Below are 20521 nucleotides of genomic sequence, written 5' to 3' on the forward strand. Positions count from 1 at the left end.
GCGTCCACATAATGCACAAAGCAAGAATATAAACGCCTCAGCTTTATAGGTCAAAAAATAAAAATAAGAGACTTGTGTGGACCATATCTTACTTTTTATCCCCCTCTGGATATTTATTCAAATAACATAGTCACTATCGGTTTCATTTACTCTCACTTTCCACTGAGCTTGTGGAAAGATGATAACTTCAGTATATCTTTGAATGAAAAAAGGAAAGCCTGCCCTCTTATCACAGATAGTTTTTTTGTGCATTATCAGTACAAACCTGGTCTAATTTGTACACGAAGGTGATTGTTCCACGTAAATTAACCTTATAAATTGTTTGTGAAAATTTCTTGAACCTGTCGTCCTTTTTATTCAATTTTACCTCGCTAACCTAAACTAAATAAATAGAAACTTGAAATTTATTTGTTATGCTTTTGAGGTGTGCATCAAAATTTCGAAGGCTCAAACACGAGTTGAAAATTACTTCTCTTTTCAATTTTTTACGCTGAACAGAGGAGACTAAAACGTTACGGAAAAACGGTGGGGTAAGCAGTCATACCTGGCAACTTCAAGAGAAGATACGAGAGAAGCCCGTACGATTCAGCCGTAGTGTTTTACTGACTCGCTGTTCTCACTCTTCAATCGACCAATCGTCTTAACGCAAAGTAGTTTACCGTCGTTTCTTTCGATTTTGGCTCAATTTCCCAAGTCAATTATAAGTCACGCTCAATAGAATATAATTTCGACTGATGCTGACATCATACACCTCATCTGAAGAAGAAAACATTCCCTAATCTTCGAAAATTTGCTCAAAACATCAGGAACAACGACGAAGGTCCTAAGCTGTTTGAAGATACCGCTGACTAGCGCGCGTGTTGATCGCCTTGCAAGTTGTGAGAACATCGTCCCCATGTTCCAGACCTCGTCAATGGTTCCCCCCTAACCAACCCCCAGACTGGTCCCTAATTTCCTTGGAAGAGACTCTTCTACAGCCAGTGCTAAGGAGTTTTATTACAGTTTTTACTCAGAATAATGAAGGGCTGGGAAAAAAAATTGACGAGAGCTCCGCTTTTAGGCTTGGCTAAATCTATATATTAGAGTTACTGTTTATCTTATATGGACTTTAAAAAATCTGTGCCGCTATCACGTAGACCTGCATCTTTTCTCATTCTTTCCGCTTGTCCGATAAGATCTTAATTTATACCCAACGTGAATGCTGACATGCTCATCCGAGGAGATCTAAATTTATACCCAAAGAGAATGTTGACATGACAACCTGTTACTCTCTGATATCGGACCCTAAATCTGGATATCCTATTTCTGAATAAACTGTTATCTCGTTTCATGTGCGCATTGCGTTGGGTGGTAAGTGGCGCTCGTAATTCGTTCCCAGGGCATCTCCATTGGTCTTTTACTTATGATCAATTGAGGGACAGACGGATAAGTGACGTCCACATGAAAAAAATTAGCTTTGTTTATTACATAAAACAAATATAATCTATGCTACGGTGGGTCTGTTCATTAATATATCACAGAGGACATCATAGAGCAGTTGGAACATCAGTGACACGCTCGCCTGCGCCTAGTGTGCAGGTTTTTCTGTTCTTACCACATTATGACTCCATCTGTGATCTAATACTGAACAGACCCACGGCAAAATGAACATTGCGTAACACCCTGAAACATGACAGCGGGAGAGATTTTAAAGATGCATAGGAGTATAAAGGAGCCAAAACCGCGAGCAATAACATCAAATGCCAGCTCTGGAAAAGATTATAAAATGTATAATATCTTGAGCTCTGCAGGATCACACCTGCGTGACCTTCGAGGTATTTCAACCTTAGACCACATCTCACTCAATGTTCATTATTGAGTCAAAATTGTCAAACCCTTTAACTTTTCCATCTTTCAAGACCAAAATCTTCTCGCAGTCTTTTATCGTGTTCAAACGGTGAGCTATAGTGATGACAGTCGACTCCTTCAGTTTGTCCCGTACTACATTCCAAATCGTTTCCTCTGTGTCTGGGTCAACATGCGCAGTTGGCTCGTCCAAGACGACGATTTTACTTCTCTGTAGCAGCACACGAGCCAAGCAAATTAACTGCCGCTCTCCAACACTCACATTAGCACCATGTTCCAGCAGTTCGTGATCCAGCTTGGTCTCGAGCCTCTCGACAAAATCTTTCAGTTGCACATCCTCTAAAGCCTGCCATAATTCAGCGTCTTCAAACTTGTCTAAAATATCGAGATTTTTCCTTAAAGATCCGCTAAAAAGAACAGGACTTTGACCAAGAACCGAGATACCTCGTCGGGCTTGTTGGAGGCCTATCTCTTTAACTGGAACATCGTCGATGATTATCTTTCCATCAGCATCAGGCATGCGCATGAGAGCTGCTACAAAAGATGACTTCCCAGCTCCCGTACGGCCGGCAACTCCAATCTTTGCTCCTCCTTTGATGCTAAGATTGATGTTTTTCAGCACTCGAGGTCCCCCCGGGTAGTACGTCAATGATACATCTCTCAACACAATACTTCCTCTCCGAGGCCAGTCTTTTGGCGGTGTTCGTTCTTCTTCGTATCCAGGCTCCTTATCGAGTCGGGTGTAGGTCATAACTCGCTCAACTGACGTCATGTAGTTTTCCACTTCAGACGTTTTTCTAACAGCGTATTGAGTCGCGCTCAGAGTTTGGATGACGTAAACAAGAGCGAGACCAGCGTAAGCTGAAAAGAAAAATTAGAACTTGAGTCTATAAATTCCGGACTTGTTTTCTCTCGATAGCTCAAAATATATAACGAAAGCTTTACAAAGCTAGGTTACCTAGCCTAGTCCAGGCAGTCACTTAATGGGAAGGAATAAATAAAGCGTCTTTTTTACATCTTTCTCAGTATCGTTGTTTTGACTCTAAGCTTCGTAGGTGCAGAGGAGTTATCAACACAATTTTCCTGTTTTGAATCATAGAAGACACTTGATATTTTGCTCTGCACTTAAGCCACCCGAGTTGACTCTCACGTTTCTGTCGTGTTTAGAAACCACCCGTTCATGAGAGAGCACGTATAGTCACACTTATTTTATTATTCAGTTGTTCCTGCTGTGTTAATACACGACTATATAGATTCTTACTTTACATAAAAAGACTCAAAAATGTTACTAAGAATCTTGAGCTTACCGGCATCTTGAGATACCAAGATTGCAGCCAGAGCAACTGCACCGACTAACAAGGAAGCGAGACAATCCAAACGTGCACCGAGCCACCTACCGCTGGCCATCACCATAATATACGCCTGATTATGAACATCTTGATATCTGAGGGAACAAGTTTTTATCACAATAAGTTTTAATAATGGAGTTATTTTTTAGTTGACTGTCGAAAATAAACCGGGTTGTATCAGCTTTGTATTACTTTGATTGGTGATTGGTCCAGCAAACTTACGCAAAACCAACTGCCTATTGGTCGAACGCGTTTCTCAGTGTTCAATGCCGTTTCCTTGTTTTTGAGTTAAGTCCTCTGTCACTACTTGTGATCTTTTCTTTTGTTTTGATTGGCTTGTTATTATAAAATAAATAAATAAATAAAGATGTTACTCTCCAAGGAACATCCGTAAGCTTCTTGCTAAGTAATCCGAAAGATCACTTGCGTAACCACATCTCACTCTTAGGTATGCTCCATTCGTCCAGATGAAGTGAGAGCCGCTAGAGCCGAGTTTCTTGACGATATGAATAATTTTCATTAAAAATGTAAATTCGCCAAAAACAGACCAGTTCTTAATTGTTCACTATCACAACTACTTCTTGTATGCTAAGTATAACATTAATCAGAAGGAGAAGATGAGTGGCACTCGTCTGTATCTCCTGTTAATTAAACTCATAATGGTAATAGGACTGAGTGAAGTCCAATTCGGCCAGTAATCATACGAGTGATTAACAAAAGGGGACGACTGCGAGGCGGGAGTCTGACTTTTTTTCACGAGTATTATTAAAGGCAGAATTGCACGACATGACGTTCTCTTACCAATTGATCAAAACTGTGACAAAATTAGAGAAAGAAACTAACATCGCTTATACGTTTCATACATTTGTCATAGTTTCGACTAATTGTGAAATTTCTACGTCACGCGATCTTGTTGATTGACGGTTCATATTATGCGACTGATGAAATCCTATCAGAAGGATGAAAACCGCACAGAACAATTACTGTAGTCTCACAACTGGTAGTAAACCCTCGTGCCTCTTTCGGATTGCTTCGTTTCGCCACCGTGCCTCGTACCGAAAGGTCCACTTGCTGACCAGTGTCTCAGCACGTACCGGATAGGATTACAAAAGACACGTGATGCCATTTCGCGTATTGCCGGCAAATTTAAAAAAATAGCTCACAGAAAACGAGCGACTATGAGTCACTATTGCCCTGTGCATTTATCGGCTCCGATACCACACCACACTTTGACATACCTGTAGAGTGCATCCACAAAATCTGTCTGTCTTCCTCTCGTACGAATCGTGTCCAATCCTATCAGGGTCTCCGAAAAATGAGCGAACACTGGGCTTCGGGATATCGACTCTAACCTCTTTAGTTCTCTGGCAGTCTTCAAGTAATAATTGGATAGAAAAACGACCAACATGGAAATTGGAACAACAAGAAACATCAGCCAAACATTTGTGACAACTGTTACCAGAATTTGGCCAAATATCACCAAGAGCATCTGCATTGCCGCCAGGAATGTTTTGGGTAACATCTCATCTACGCAGCCAATATCATTGGAGAAACGATTTAGGATTCTTCCCACTGGATTAGAATCAAAGAACAGGACAGGTGCTTGTAAAATGGCCACAACCATTTTATCGTGAAGATGCTCGGCGCACTTCAGACAAACATGGAAGAATCCGTAAGCCCGAACGATAGTAAATATAAAACACGCGCCAACCAGACAGGCGAAGACAGATAGATAAGTCTTGTTATTCTGATCCTCTGGGTTTAGTTTTGCAAGAAACGAAAGCCACAAGTCTGGAGCAACTATGATGGCTGAAAGAAATACCATTAAAATGCAGTGGTTGAAATGTACTTTTGTATGATCACTTAGTTAAACATTGTAAGATTTCTTGGGCCTAGACACAACTCGCCTGAATTACCTACTACCGTTAACGTCTTGGGGATTTTTATGCAAGTACCACAACGTCACAGAATAGATGAGGCAGTCAACCATGTCACACATAAATATTATTAAAAAAAACTGCTTTTGGTCTCGAAGAGTTAGTCTGTAGAGCGAGTGGTTTTTCGACCTTTTCATGCGAGTGGAGGCATGGTAAGGCAAACGCGAGGAGAAAAACACCAGCTCTTCCTTTCGCGCATAACTCTCCATTCACTCGCGCTTGCCTCGCGCTTGTACGAGTAAGTGAGATATCGGAAACATGGTCAGAAATTTGTGCAGTGTCTCTAAACGCTACCTGCTAATCTAAAAAGAACGTTTATTCTTGGTTAAAAGCATAGCCATTGTGAAATGATTTGCACGAAACAGAATAAAAGAATGGAAGAAACGAAATATAGAAAAAAGGTTGCTGTTTCCCTTGTTAGAGCCTGACCCAAGGTTTGTAACTCACTCAAACAATAAGTTTACCTTGAGTAATGAGACTTAAACCAGCCATTCCAGTTAGCATCAAAGGATGTGCTCCACTTCTGAAATAGTCCCAATAAAGCCTGGAGGTCACAACTCCGATTCCCCGATCCTCCTGTGCTATCTCCAAACTCTTCGCCTCATTGGTCAGGGGATGTATTATCTGGCAGTTTTCAGCATCATCGTGTTCCTCCTTATCTTCCCAGCAGAACGGCTCAGATGAGTCTGTTTTGTCCTTCAGAGCTGCTTTATAGAGCGGGTCAACAGTTGAATTGATTACACCTTTTTCTTGCAGCTCAGTAAAGCGTCCCTTATCGAGGACACGCCCTTTGTACAACACAATCACTTCATCAGCGTTTTCCATGTGCTGTTGCTGATGAGAGGCAAACAGAACGATTTTATCGCCAAGTAGATCTTTGATACACTTGTTAAAGATGTGTTGGCCAACTTTAAAATCGACAGCACTCAGTGGATCATCCAATAGATAAATATCTCCGTCAGAATAAACTGCACGAGCTAAACTTACTCTCGCCTGTTGTCCTCCACTCAGAACCTCTCCGCGTTCTCCAACAACTGTTTGGTCACCATCAGGTAACCGCTGAAAGTCTTCTTTCAGAGCGCAGACGTCGATTATTATTTCGTACTTGGACTCCTCGAAGGGTTGACCAAACAGAATGTTTTCTTTTACCGTTCCCGAAAACACCCAAGCAGTCTGAGGCAAGTAAATGACAGACCCTTGATAATCAATCGTCCCAATGGTGTTCCAAATTTCACCAGCGATCGCTGAGAGCAGAGTAGACTTACCACTTCCAACCGGGCCGGTGATGACTGTTAAACTCTTTGAAGGTGCAAAGAAGTTGATATCCTCAAGAATAAATTCACATTCATGATGCGTTTTTGCGTAGCTTAAATTTGACACACATAATATAGTAGGCCCTAATTCTCTGGACTCACGAGAGAGGGAAACTTTCTCCGTATTTTCCTCTTTTTTTTTCAAGTAACTGCGACTTAGGTAAGTTGCGGTACTTTTCGCTTTTTGTTGAGGCTCGTTGCTTACATCACTCTCCGAGGCTTGCAACAGATTTTCCAGAAGAAGGAATTCTTCGATTCTTCCGAGCGAAACGTAGGCGTCATACGTTACCATTAAACCTGATGTCATGTTCACCATACCACTAAATTTTATAACACCCATAAACGACAGCAGCATGAAAACATTGGCGGGCGTGAGGGTCTGGCCTGTAAGCACCATAATAATTACTGACGCCAGAGTGGCCAGTGGCGTTGCACTGTATAACAAGGCATCAATACTTGACTGAATGGCTGTCCTCTTCGAAATGACGCTGATTTCATTTCTGCAGATAAAAGTTGTTCATCAGTTATGTGGGCATTCTGTCGAACCAATTCGTCCTCTGTGTTCTCTCTAATTTGAAATATAAAGGAGGCGAGCGGGCAGCAAGCGCACCCTTCCTCATCGTTCACTTCTTTGTGAAAGTGCGTCTTTTGCGAACCCACGACAGCGTATGAGAAATAATACCAACTGAAGTCAAGTTAGACTCAATGAGACACTTTTTTTTGTTTGAACTGCTTAGCTAATAAAGCTCTCAGTGGAGACAAAACATATTTGTGGATTTTGAATAATTTAGGTCAACAATCAAGGGGATGAATAAAGATAGTTGTTTTAGCCTACTTCTGATGAAAACTGACAATTTACCTTACCTTCTTACATCTCTTATCTTTCGTCCATATTCGTCCTCCCACGCATGCGTTTTGACTGCGCGGATCCCGGAAACTACTTGATTCATTAGGGAGATTCGCTGATCGGACACTGTAGCTGTGCGCAAGCGCAGCTTAGCATTAGCATAGGACAAGACGGCAAAGTACGGCATAAGAACACAAAGAAGGAACACACCCATAACAGCCTGCCAGCCAATCAAATTGTAGATAAGGAATATTGCCCCTACATAAGCAAGGACTGCGAAAACGGCTGAGACAAAAAACTTGACTGTCTCTTCTTCCATTCTTTTAACATCATTGGATATCAGGTCGAGTAAACGTCCTGCAGTGAATTTCAGTAACGTCTGCTTGCTGAGTAGAAGTGTCTGAAAGAGAGTACAGATTAGACATTAGAGAAGTATGTTCCTTAAACCATATGATTTTAATCTACAGCATTAAGACATCCGTTCCTGCGTTTCGAGACGAGAGTAAACAAAACTCTACCAAATTATCTTTAAATTTGAAAAAGAGCCACAACTAAGGCGCCATTTTGAATCTCGCTAAGAAGCGTAGCCTTATTTGTTGTGTTTCTGTAGCCTACTTCCCCGTTAACTGCAGGCTGAATAACTGTTTGTTTCTTCGATTTTTTTTGTTGGTGAGCGGGATTGCTTGCTCTCGCAGAAGCACCAGCGATGATGTTCAATTACCCTCTCCTTCAGGGTCTCCATATGGCATAAGCTGGTTACAATCGATCAGATTTCTGGAAAAATTATTTCTAGATCGGATAGATAAAGGTGTTTTTCGGCTTAGTTTGGGGTGTTTAGGGTATTAGAAAAATCAGTTGAGCCTATGACAAGTGCATATAATACTCTTTAGGATCGTGCCTACCTTTTGGTACACCAGTCCCCTCAGGGCGCTTCCTATTTTGATCCCCAATATTTCACATCTGTAGCTTTCCTGGTGCATACCAAGACCACCGATCAAACCATTGAGACACATAGCTAATGCGCAGGCGTAGAGCCGATAAGTATTCTCTGCCTCAGTTGACATAAGCTTAGAAACAAGATACCCGAGGAACAGTGGAAAGAGAAGGCGAGAAGTTGTACACAATATATTCCCCATCAAAATGATGATAACATCTTTGGCAGAAAGCATATCAAACACGCTTTTCCAAAGTTTGGGCCTTTTCCCATTCATCTTGCAACGATGTTTCTCGCTCTCCCAGATTTTTTTAAGCTTGTCGGTGACAAAACGGCCAGAGTTCTCGTCTGACAAGGGTAAAAAGTCATTTTGATCCAAAGGTCTTTGACTGCCCTCCTTTAGGACCCCGTTCATCCAACGATAAAAAAGAGAAGATACAAAACTGACTTTTTTATCTTCTTCACCAGAGATTTTCCTGTAACCGCCTTTAGATGCCATCACTTGAGACCTACAAAATACTTAGCCATTATTAGCATGTTCAACACGATGGTCAAATTTCTTCGCTTGTTGTTCTAAGATTTCAGAACCAACTTGCCCTCTAAGAGTTGTAAACTTACATAAAATCGAATAAGTCACGGTGTTTTGTAGAACCTCATGACTTTTATATAGCCTAAAATGATACAGCCTAAAACAAAATGGTAAATAATCGTCATTAAATAAGCTTTGTGCTCGAAGAGTGTCGAGTTTTCCGTTCTCTACTTTTTATGAACGTTTAATTTTCTTGGCATAGTTTGCGTGACAGCGGTTGCAACCCTTGTTTTGTTTAAAATTTTGCGCGGGAAATTTGCGCACGGCCGGCCAAAATTGATCCCCTTGCTTAGGTGAGCCTGTTGAGCTCCACGTTTCCTTTAAATAGGAACCAAATAACGGGTGAACAATATCTTGCAATTATTTGAGGAAGCGGCATGGAACCAACTTTTCATTCCGAATTGAGTTTCCACAATTTTTTCGCCATCCCGCTTTCCTTTTTGTCTCCTCTAAGCAAGAACTCGTAGCATACATGACAAACTTATTAGTCACAAAAATAAATCAATAATTGTAATTAATCACACACGAGATCTTGAGACCTGAGAAACCACAGAAACTGAATGGGTTTCATCGGTCAGGAAGCCAGTTTTTTATAAAACAGTTTCAAAACACTCTCTGTCTTTTCTAAGACAAATTTGAACAATTTCTTTTCCTTCGTATGGAGAGCCAAAACCAGTTCGAGGGATTGACAAGCCTGACCTGATTAATGTATATGATTGTAACTGCCACTGGCGACTAATACTAACTAATTCCAGCGCAATTTTTAACGCGGAACGAAACGACACGGTACGGTTAAAACTGCAAATAAAACAGCGAACGAAAACTATTACAATATAAACTAGACTAAATACACAAGGAAAGCTACAACGAAGAAAACTACATGATACAAAACTTACATTTGTTGCGATGTTATAGATCCTGCCTAGTGGCGAACAAACTGCATGAAGCGAAAAGAACAAATATACGAAACCACACTCGACGAAACTACACTGCAAAACTGCCCCAAACTACGATGAACAATACGGTTAAATACGCGCTACGTTACGCAACGTTACGCAATGACACAAAGAAAGCGCACACAAAATTTTACTACAATTAACACTCTTGCACAAGAACAATAAACGAAAAAGAATGTAAGGCGTTGCGATCTACAATGATTATCGACAATTTCCTTAGGCAGAGAAAGTCCATAAGAACAAAAACATATTCCACAAAATGATTAACATGCAATATCAACTTCTATCATTTGTCCTTGAAAATGACAAGATCACAACTTAAGTCCCAGCAAACGAAGTAATGGACTCCTGGTAACAGAGAGTACCTTGTACTGTGACAAAGGAATCAGCAAAAGTTTTAACAAAACAAGTTACGCAACAGAGAGTACCTTATACGAAACACAAAGCTCATGCATCTCCGGATACATGGTCATAATCAGACGCAGACTGCCGACCATGCAGACTGGGTAAGAGTAGGGGCGAATTTGAATGGCGGCAGAGGATAAAAGACAAAGTGGGGAGGAGTTAGGAACATAAAGCGAACTGGTCAGGAAAGGAACTCAACACTCTATGATCCTCTTCATTTTACACTCATCAGATGACTCGTTCGTCTCATTCTTTGTGCCAGCAGCCGAAAAACTAATTTCTCAATAGGTTCCCCGAAAATGATTTCCAAATTATATTTTTGGATGATATTTAATCAGTATTCTAGAATAGAAGAAGACAGAGGGACGGGTGAACAGGGGGGAGAGAGGGCGGGAAGCGGGAACTATCTGAAGGCGGAAAGCGGGAGCAGAAATAAAAAAGGTACTCGTTTGTTGTTCATTACTGTCTACCATCCAGGCAAATTTTTTTGACTAAGCTTAACGTCTGGAGAAAAGTCGTTTGAACCTTTTCAGCGACAGTCGAACACCGCTAGATTCAAGGAGACAAACTTGTGACACTAATTTATTTTGTTATTGTCCAATGCCTGAGTGTCAAGACAACGTGGTACAGTGCGAGTTGTGCGAGGAATGATTGCATGTGAGCTGCAAGGGATTTAAGACTGCACCGGAGAGCGAGTGGACGTCTTCGTAATTGTTAAGGTGTTATTTCGGATCCCTTAACAGTTAGTAATCGTTAAAATCAGAAAACAAGATTGAGCTCGATGTGGTAGTCTCCACTTTTGTTGAGACGTAGACATAAATGTTGATTTGCATTTGAAAATAAGCTGAGAGTTCTAATAGTTCAGAATAGAAACATTTTTTCTTATCATAGGCTTTACGAACGACTTGTAGTAGGAGTAGCTACTTCGTTCTTCTTCAGAAACTGTTTAATGTTATTTAATTAAAAAATCAGACAAAGTTATTTTTGTGACTGGACGCAATAGTCTCCACTATTGTCATGACGTTTCGTATCAAGGTTGATTCGCATCAGGAGAAGCAAAGATTTATTGTAACATTTTCAGTAGTTCGAATGCAGTAGTTTGTTCGCAATCGATTCTTGCGTATACTGCACGACTCGCTTTAATAAATGCGGCAGAATTGGAACGAAATGGCTGTTTTTCTTTAGCTTTATTGAGGAATGTTGTGTTTTGATTGAAAAGAACATCGACAAAAGCTTGCAAATAGAATTGGTTACCAAATATGATACAAACGATACTTAAAAGGAAAAGTTTGGCAGGGTGGTCCAAATCTGCGAAGAAGGGTCCATATCCGCGAGCAGATTTGGACCGGACACGGTCTAGAGGAAACTAAATGCCCGGCAGTCAGAATTTTTTCACAGAATTTCCACCAAAATTAATGTTCTTTCAAACTTCTTGGGAATATCAGATGTTTGCTTAGAAATATCAAGCGATTCCAAAAATTAATTTGGTCTTTTAGTGGACAAATTCTTCGAGCTTGAGCGTACTTTAATATCGCTTGGTTGTCAACGTTTCTGTTCAGACTGCCGGGTACGGTCTCGAAAAGCCTAAATACCCGGCAGTCAGAAATTTTCTCCAAAGTGCCACTAAATGGTTCCTTGAAACCTCTTAAGAGTATCAGATGTCTGTTAAGAAATATCAAGCGATTCGAAATGTTAACTTGGTTTTTCGGTGGACAAATTCTCCGAGCTAGTGAAAAAGATAACATCAATGCTCTTTCAATTTTTTGGCGGGTTAATTAAGTATGCATTTAAGGTCCATTCAGATGTCTCTGCCGCCGTTGACGACCAATGTAGTGTGAGCGGAAATCATTCGTTCTGTTTTTTTTCTTTTTTTCGTTTAGAAATAATTTGGAATTTTTTTCTGGAAATTTTGTCCAATGAAGAATGGACCGCAGCATGACTTTAATTATTGGTTCATATCGAAATTTTCAACTTCAGTTGTTATGCGGGTATCAGCGGCCATCCCGAAGGGTCGACCCCCGGGCACCCAGGGGCATTTGTCACAGCTGCCGTGACAAATACATGCTAAAGCCCCTCGGGTAGGGCAAAAAATTGGGACAAATACCCCCACCCCTGGAGCAACCTGGGCAACATATAGTCGGTGTTGCCTGTTCCTCGATGCAAAAGTACGAGTGATCATGGTTTACTGAAGCCACATCAGCACTAAAATCCACACAAGTCTCTATGGAGTCCTCAAATTCGAGCTTTCTGGGGCAAACTTTCTTGGCTTGCGGTTGTTCATCACACTGTCTCTTCATATCGGCAAGACGCTTCGAATGCGAACTAACCGTATGAAATTGAAATCTCGATGTCGCTTTCCTTAAAATGCAATGAACAGATTCTTGGATCGCCGAGTGTCTTGAATTTTTTATCCGCTCGCTTACAGAAAACCTCCCACTTCTAACGCTCATTGGGCCTTGTAGGAAAGCAAAAATAACTGAGATCAGGTCGTTTCTTACTCCCATTACGTGCAAATCCCGTGGGTATGGCCCCAGGGTATTTTGCCAAAAACGCAAAAGCGCTCTAATGCCCCGCGTGCGGGGCATGCCTTTGCTACAAATCCCCTGCTAAGCCCGTGGGTTGCCCTTGGGTTGCCCGGGGGTCGACCCCACGGGATGGCCACTGATACCCGCATTATCTGAATAGTTCCGCGCCATAGATTCTTTCGTTCTTAATAAGTTTGACAAATCATTCGTTAGAAGTCTAAGGTCCTCTCCACAATTTTCTAGGAGAATAGTAAAATGGACCTTAATTTCAATCGCACTTAACTTGACTTGCACAGATTCGGAACTCTTAACCTAGCATAAGAATAATTTAAAACAAAAGTGTTCCTCAAAAGTGACATAAGCCTCCAGACGTCAGTTTTCCCTTTGTTCTGAGGTATCACTGCTTTCCATGGGAGCGATTATAGCTCACCCCACGCTTTTCCTAAGGTTTTCCCGTCATACCATAGATATCATTGTGCTCCCTGGTGCTGGGATGCACTTTGAGAGTGAAGTATATTCAATGCACAAACACAGAAACAAAGCACCTTGAAGACCCGTAACTTTCTGCACGCTAATTAATTCCTTTGATAAATGCATGTGACTATAATTTCCATTATGGCGAGGGCTCTTCAAAAAATTTTTATGATAACAAACTTACCAAGAGCAAGCCAACTTTGCAGACTCCGCATTTAACTTTGTGTGCGTAAAGATCCCTCTCTGGAATGACGCTTGCTAGGACGAAAGCGACAGCACTGTTTTTTATTGTTTGCGGTTGAATGAAGTTCCGAATGAATTTATTTCCCGTCAGTTTTTACTCACTCTCCTTGTCCTCCTTACATCGGCTGGATATTGAGTATAGAATCTTTATAAGTGAGCTACGCACAAGATTACGAGTAGTTTATCATTTGATCACTGAGTTCAGCTGTATGTAACCAAACCAGCAACTATGAGAAAGAGTTGATTCACTCAGTAATCACGTGTTTCTTCCTTGCGTGTTGTTTACATTGCATAAGTAATGTTCACGCTTGACGGATCGTGTCATGTTTTCTGTTCATGAATCAGGCATCAAAATACAGCTTGCATACTTCTGTAAAATCTTAACGCAGCGAATTCGCAATTTAAGATACCGAGTCGAACCAGTATTTAGTGGTTACCCACGGGGTTACCGCTTGAAACAGGTTGACCGCTTGATACAGGTTCCACACAATAGGAGTATTATGGAAAACGACAGAAAAACGCCAAGTTTTGCCATAATAGACCACTTTGTTTACAAAAACTCGCTCAAAAATACTACTAACATTGATTCTGGGAGATAAACGTTTGACGGGTCTCAAATCCACGCGAGAGCAAACAGCCTCATGCCGTCACGCATCGGCGTCAACAAAACGATGCAAATCAATAGTGAGATAATCTTTGTAAATTATTTCGTGGTTTCGCTTGATATGTTTTTTAAAAGAAAAAAGAAATTTCGAGACAGATTTTGTCTAACCCCAAACTATTTTTAAAACGCAACTGGAAACCAAAGGCAATCGATCGTTTTTACTATTGATGTATTTATCCGAGAACTGTACATGTATTGGATTTTTACAGAAATTGCCACGAATGTGGTCAAAGAAAACAAAAGATGCACTCAACCATGTACCTTCCTGATCATTCCTTATGCATTCTGATCAATGCGAATAGCACGAGGTATTCCTCTTTATAAATCTGGCTTTGTTTACTAATAATAGACCAACTCTGTTTTATTCTTTTTTTTTTAACTGCTCGAGTCTATTCCTCTCTAGCACAATCTAAGATTTCACACCTTCTCTTGCGGTAACTGATGCTAAATACCATCCCGCTGAAGCATGATTCGAGTGATCTCGAATCAAAAATCCTGGTCCGGATCATCCCAAAGGAATGCACCCTTTTATTCTATGGAGCATTGTTTATACTCGTTTGATTCATTTTTTTAACTTGGGCTTTCTTAATGTGTTGGAGCTACCTCATGGCATGTCTACGTTACTCAATTAAAGGCCTGTTTACGTAAGTAATCCGCCCAGCCGTGCTCGAAAAATAGCACGCGTTCACATGCAATCTTATAACCCAGGACTCCTGAAGTGAAGTTTCTAGAGGTTGCATTGTTGGAGAGCTTGCAAATTAAACGTGAACATGAGACATTTACATGGCAAGTTGTGACCTGAGAAGGTTACCCTTGCCGCAGACCGCGCAGCCTGATTAAGCGGGTTACCTCGGGCGGGTTACCCCACTTAGGCGGGTTGCCTTACCTACCTGGAGTCCCCCACCTCCATGTGAACAGGCCAAAGGTCGCGAGCACTATAACCCTTATCCATCTCCCTCCAGTCGTGTGTGACGCACCCCTAAATTACCGGTTGATTAAGACCTTAGAAAGTGTCAGCTGTAGTATTAAAAGTAAACCATACGTGTATTTACAACAGAAACAAGATGACATTGAAAGAAAACGTTTATATGAAAATACGATCAACTGACGGCCGAACAGTCAAGGCACATCAGAGATTATGATCCATCAAATACTTTTACTATTCCGTATCTATCGTTGGGACTGTGGTCATCTTTAATTTTTTAGCAGAGCAAGAGAGTTGATATCTTGAGCGGAGCAAGAGAATATAAAATTTACAATCTCTCGAAAAGATATATTTATCTTACATGTTGACATGAACATTTTTTAATCTCTGATATGGAATCCTCAATCTTGAAAACTCTTCGCTACCCGCCCGCAAGGAGTTATGGGAGCATGGGCTTTGGGAATAAGATTTATAGCTATTATCCTGTTGCTCGTTATCCTTATTACTTCAGGTAGTAAGTCGTGCACAGAGGTCATACCCAAGGCATCTCCATCGGTTTTTTACTGATGATCAAATGGAGAACAGACGCGTTGATGACATCACCGTGAACAGTATTTTTCCTTTTTCATTCCAAAAAATAAAGAGATTTCATGTTGCCGTGGGTCCATCAAATCGTAGATCACAAAAGACGTTTCGAATCGCCGCTTTTCATTAGCCTGACGCACAACTCATGTAATCTAGATTGTGCTGAACGATTTTATTGCGTTTAAATAAAGTTACATATCTATCATCTAAATGCAGCTTGCGTAGCTGGCTTCTGTAAGAATTTTGAGCGGCGAATTCGCAAGAAGAATGGGAAATTTAGTTTTATAAGGCTCTGTTGTTTTCTGATGAGTTCCCCTTCTTTGCAATCAATTTTCCGCAGTCGTCCATTTAAACTCTGTTTGCCATGACTGATCCCCATTCCGCTCCCCCTAAAAACCACATGACCTCCCCCCCGAAGGAAAAAAATCCCCGACCCCTCCTTAGGCGGTAAATTATGACTAATCGCTAAAACCCAAGGCAAATGTCGTCGTCAAAACTTGTCACTCTCTTCTACCTGATCCTCAATCTGGACAAAACACTTCAACCCCACGTTGCCTCTCTCCGTGATCCAAGAGTATAAATGTCAGGATAAATTCCGGCTGGGTGGGCCATTTGGCTTTAGTGCAGACTACCTTTGCCTTACTGGATTGTCATAACTATTATGGGAGTCAAAACCCTTCCGGACAGTTATTGACAACATCTCCTATATCCAAATATTTTACGAATGACCACTTTTTGCCGATTCAGGCGCGTACGTAGAACTTCTCCTCCCCTCAACCCTCAACCAACTCCCCTTAACGATTTAGGTTAAACTAAACAGTCTCCGCCTATCGGTATAGGTTAAAAATTGCACAAAATTCATCATTGTGTTTTGGGGGAGAGAGCAGGGAAAGATTCGATTTTGATAAATATGATTAGTGTAGAAAATCTCTTTCGTTTTTAAATTTCAAGTAACAGTTTTCCTCTCCCTCCCCCCCCCCCTTTGTATTATTTTTGTATTCACGCGCGGTGCGCATGATTTCTCAAATTAGCCAATCGGCAAAGATTTCTACGCTTGGCGTACTTTATTGTTTGTTTTCGCGGAGTTTTAGTTGTTTTTTTGAGCTCTCGTTCGCGTAAATTGATTACTCCTTTGTTTAGAATTTTAACAAGTTTCGTAAATAGGTTTTTTTTCAACTAGTCTCTAAAATAAGGAAGTAAAATTCCTCTGACTCCATCAGTCGGAGTTAATTGACAGTCGATAGCCCCCTCTTTTATTGCAAGGTCCCAAAGGAACTAACGATTGGCTGTAAAAAGGCAAAAATATTTAGCCGTTGGGCGTAAGAATTGAAAAATTTTGAGCGTTAGATGTAAAAAGAAAGTTAACCCTAAAAAAAACCTTCGAGTAACAGCAATGGTAAGATAATGACCATTAGCCGTAAATTGGCAAAAATTTTGACCATAAGCCGTAAAAGCCATCAACACATTGAGACTAATTACCTGAGTGTTCCCCCTTAAAACCACGAGATCCTCAAAATCCTCTACACCCCTTCCCCCCATTCCCAGGCGATAAATAATGAATGGACTCTAAGAGCTAGTTTGAGGTCGAGTCTGAATTTCATTAACACAGGTTGATCGGGAGAGAGAAAAATAACTTCATACAATTTTGAAGTTTGCTTTTCAATGTTTAAACCCAACTTTTTCGGCTCAAAGCATACAAATCTCGCCCAGCCTGGGTTCACTAATTGCAAAAGTAAACAGTTAATAGCTGACTTTACTTTCGCGGATCTACGAATCGATTGGAAAATAATCTAGTAAACGCGGGCAGTTAAACAAGAAATTATCAGCAAAAGAGATCAGACTTACTTGAAAACATTTTTCATTCTATTTCTCGGCGTTTAGAAACAGCTTACGTCGAGATAAATAAAATTTTGAGGTCAAGAAAATTTTCCGAAAGTGCGGCTACCTGTGATGGAAGCCATTGAAAGGCGCTTGTGTGCGTCATTCCAATCAACAGTATAGGTCAATAATAACGAATGACAAGGGTCCTTTTTCCGAAAAACGAGACAGTTGAGTATGGCAAAGAACGGGACCCTACATCAGGAAAAACATTTTTTGTGCCTGGTCGTCGCTAACAGGACGCAAAAGGTGTCCGTCCTTAATCCTAATGACGCGTTCTTCAGTTCACCAGGTTTGTGTTTTTATTTTCTTTTTGTTGCAGATTTTAATCGATTTTTTAGTGTCTTATGACAAAATTTTAACGATTTTCCGCACTGCCGACCTCTTTTTTTGCCTAGCTTAAGCTGGGATAATCAAGAAATTTTCCCTTCCTGAGAATATGTCATTAGCGTTCGCTGTAGTCCTAGCTAGTACATCAAATGTGTTTCCAGTTGTAATTTATCATGTCGGTATATCCGCATGTTCTCAAAAAGATACGTTTTATCATCATTTGATGATTTAGTGAACTTGATATGGTTATCGAGAATTTGTAGCGAAAATCAATCGAATGACAAGACCAAGACTAAGATTCCAAGACCGAACGAGACCACATTTGACAAAATTTGATACAAAGAGGCGCGGAATCCAGAATCGAAGTTTTTCTTCGAGCAGTATTTGTGCTAGCTCTTGGTTGTGCGGTGAAAACATTTTTTGATCCATTCTATTTGTCGAGCTACATTAAGCAGCACCATTTTAGGAGGTCGCCCTGCACTACGCAGTCATTATGCAACTTTGCTTGTCACGTGCTCGTCCCACCCTCGTGACAAGACAAAAAAACATCCTTCTCTATTTCTTTACCGAGCTTAAAACTTACCATCTTTCTCATTTTAGTTACAAAAATGACGCTAAACACGTTTCTGATCTTAGCAGAAGGCTGGACGCGTGTCATATATAAACTTCGTAGTTAACCTAGTTTACAGTAGAGTTACTGGTGGTAGATCATCAGAGCGCGTAATCCGAAGGTCTGAAGTTCGATTCCTCGTGGGGATTCAGAATATTTTGTTTTGGCCCACGCTCGTGACAAGAAGAAAAAAAATCTTTCACTATTTCTTTACCGAGCTCAAAACTTGCCATCTTTCTTATCCTTCGTAATAAGTTGTTACACTTTCCGTTTCATCCCCTTCGCACGGCCTTAATCAATTTTGTCTCGAAAAGCTTCTCAAATGTTCTCAAAAGTGTATGTTTGCAGAAGTTCTTTCGCTTCATGATGGGCCGAGGAGAGCATGTAACAAACCAAGATATCCTGTAAGTTACGTAAATTTAAGGATAATGCGTAATTTAAAACGGGAAAACGTTTTGTACATGACATTTTCAGTTTCCGTTACAGTTAAATCAGCGTTTTTTTCTATGCACAGTCCCGTCTACTCTTCTTTGCCCGGTTTTTAAAGACTGCTTCACTCTTATGGTTTTCCTCAGAAACAAACATTTAAGACGCAAATCACAGAACACGCATAAAGTCAAAATGTACATTGGTCGGCCGGGGTTACCAGATAATCGCGTGGTACCAGAACCTAGAAAAATGACCGAGAAATGTCTCTTTATTTAAAAAGAGTGCTATGATCTGATTGACCGCTAAGAAGTAAAAAACGAACCAATTTCTTGGATTCACGAGATCCGGGAGGTAGAATCATCGTTTACATGACTTCACGGTCTTAAAACAGACATAAAAAAGGTTTGCAAACATACAATTTTAAGGGAATTTGCGAAGCTTTTTTGAATCTGCATCCGCACAACAACAAAGGTCGAGGCCGCGTGAAACAACACGCCCCTTGAGGGACCAAGTACTGGGTTGGTCAATCCCAGCGTTCATTTTGACCTCAATATTAGCATGGTTGCGTCAAGGTCCGAAGACTTTGACCACTTATTACTGCAATGGTCGCCTCCACTAAGTGGGCGTGGTCACCCCTTACTGAGTCCTGGCGACCTCTTTGGATCGTCTACACCTGTATGGAACGGTTACTTAAAGCAGAAGTATTAACTAAGAAAAAGTATTCCACCTTTGTTAAAGTTCTTTTGAGTTCAAATATCCTCAACGCATTGCACGTGAGAATTGTTCTTGAAATAAACTCTAGTGCATCCTTTTGCACGAATGACGTATTTTATTGCGTTTGACTCCTATGCTGTGGATAGGGTTAGATAAATTATTCTCCAAGAATTTGAACATTATGCTTGGTAGTATGGCATTATGCCGAAAGTTATGCGCAAAAATTATTCATTATGCTACAAACAAAAAGCTTACTCAAGTTCACAACACAACTTTGAATTGGATCATGTTCCTCATGTGCGGGCTTATTGTTGACTTCATTCAAGCTGCAGAAGTAATCACTCGTTAAACTGTAACATCAAGGAAATTCCTTAGAAGTTAAGTTGTTATGCCAGCGTTATAAGTGATGCTCTGACGACAGCATTATTCCAAAAACTATGCCGACATGATTTATCTGACCGTATCGGTGGAACCTGCACAATACATGCGTTCAATTTGCATTACGCAGTCGTCCCGGCATTCCCTATATCATTTTGCATAAGGATTAATGAGACAAGTCGTTATTTACTGGAGGGGGGAGGGGTCCGGAGGTTTCTTTTTTGGTGGGAGGGGGGGGGAGGAAATCATTTGGTTTTCAGGGGAAATAGGGAAGGTGGGTACCATGACTGGCAACAAGGGGGATCTTAAGAATACTCCAGAGCCTCAGGGAGAATCAGGTAAACTTTCAATTTGAAACAACCAAAATCCCCCCCCCCCCCCCCAAGACCAAGAGGAAAATTTATGATGCAGTATTGAGAGCACATTATCAGAACTTTTGAGCATCTTTTTACTTTTTTTATATTCATAAGGGAGTCGATACAGCTTCTCTGGTTGATTGGGAGAGTTGTAAATCATTTTTAATGCTTCAAAGATGTGCAGATCTTTTACAAAGAATGTTTTCTTTGCCGATGAAATGCAACATGAATTGCT

The 20521-nt window shown here is 40.8% G+C and overlaps 1 protein-coding gene across 1 annotated transcript; it reads right to left on the minus strand.

Moving 5' to 3' along the window:
- Nucleotides 1-1443: 1443 nt before the first annotated feature.
- LOC113681244 (ATP-binding cassette sub-family C member 4) lies at nt 1444-13912 on the minus strand. The gene is made up of 8 exons (XM_089188834.1): nt 13520-13912; nt 13359-13432; nt 8194-8734; nt 7309-7691; nt 5596-6944; nt 4433-5003; nt 3153-3289; nt 1444-2706 (listed from the first exon to the last, which is right to left on the minus strand). Exons 3-8 carry the CDS (start codon nt 8722-8724, stop codon nt 1838-1840), a joined length of 3840 nt encoding a protein of 1279 aa, XP_089044960.1. The 5' UTR covers nt 8725-8734; nt 13359-13432; nt 13520-13912; the 3' UTR covers nt 1444-1837.
- Between the last annotated feature and the right edge of the window lie 6609 nt (nt 13913-20521).

This window comes from Pocillopora damicornis, chromosome 12 (assembly GCF_964200805.1).
Source record: "Pocillopora damicornis chromosome 12, jaPocDami1.2, whole genome shotgun sequence".
Classification (NCBI taxonomy): Eukaryota; Metazoa; Cnidaria; class Anthozoa; order Scleractinia; family Pocilloporidae; genus Pocillopora; species Pocillopora damicornis.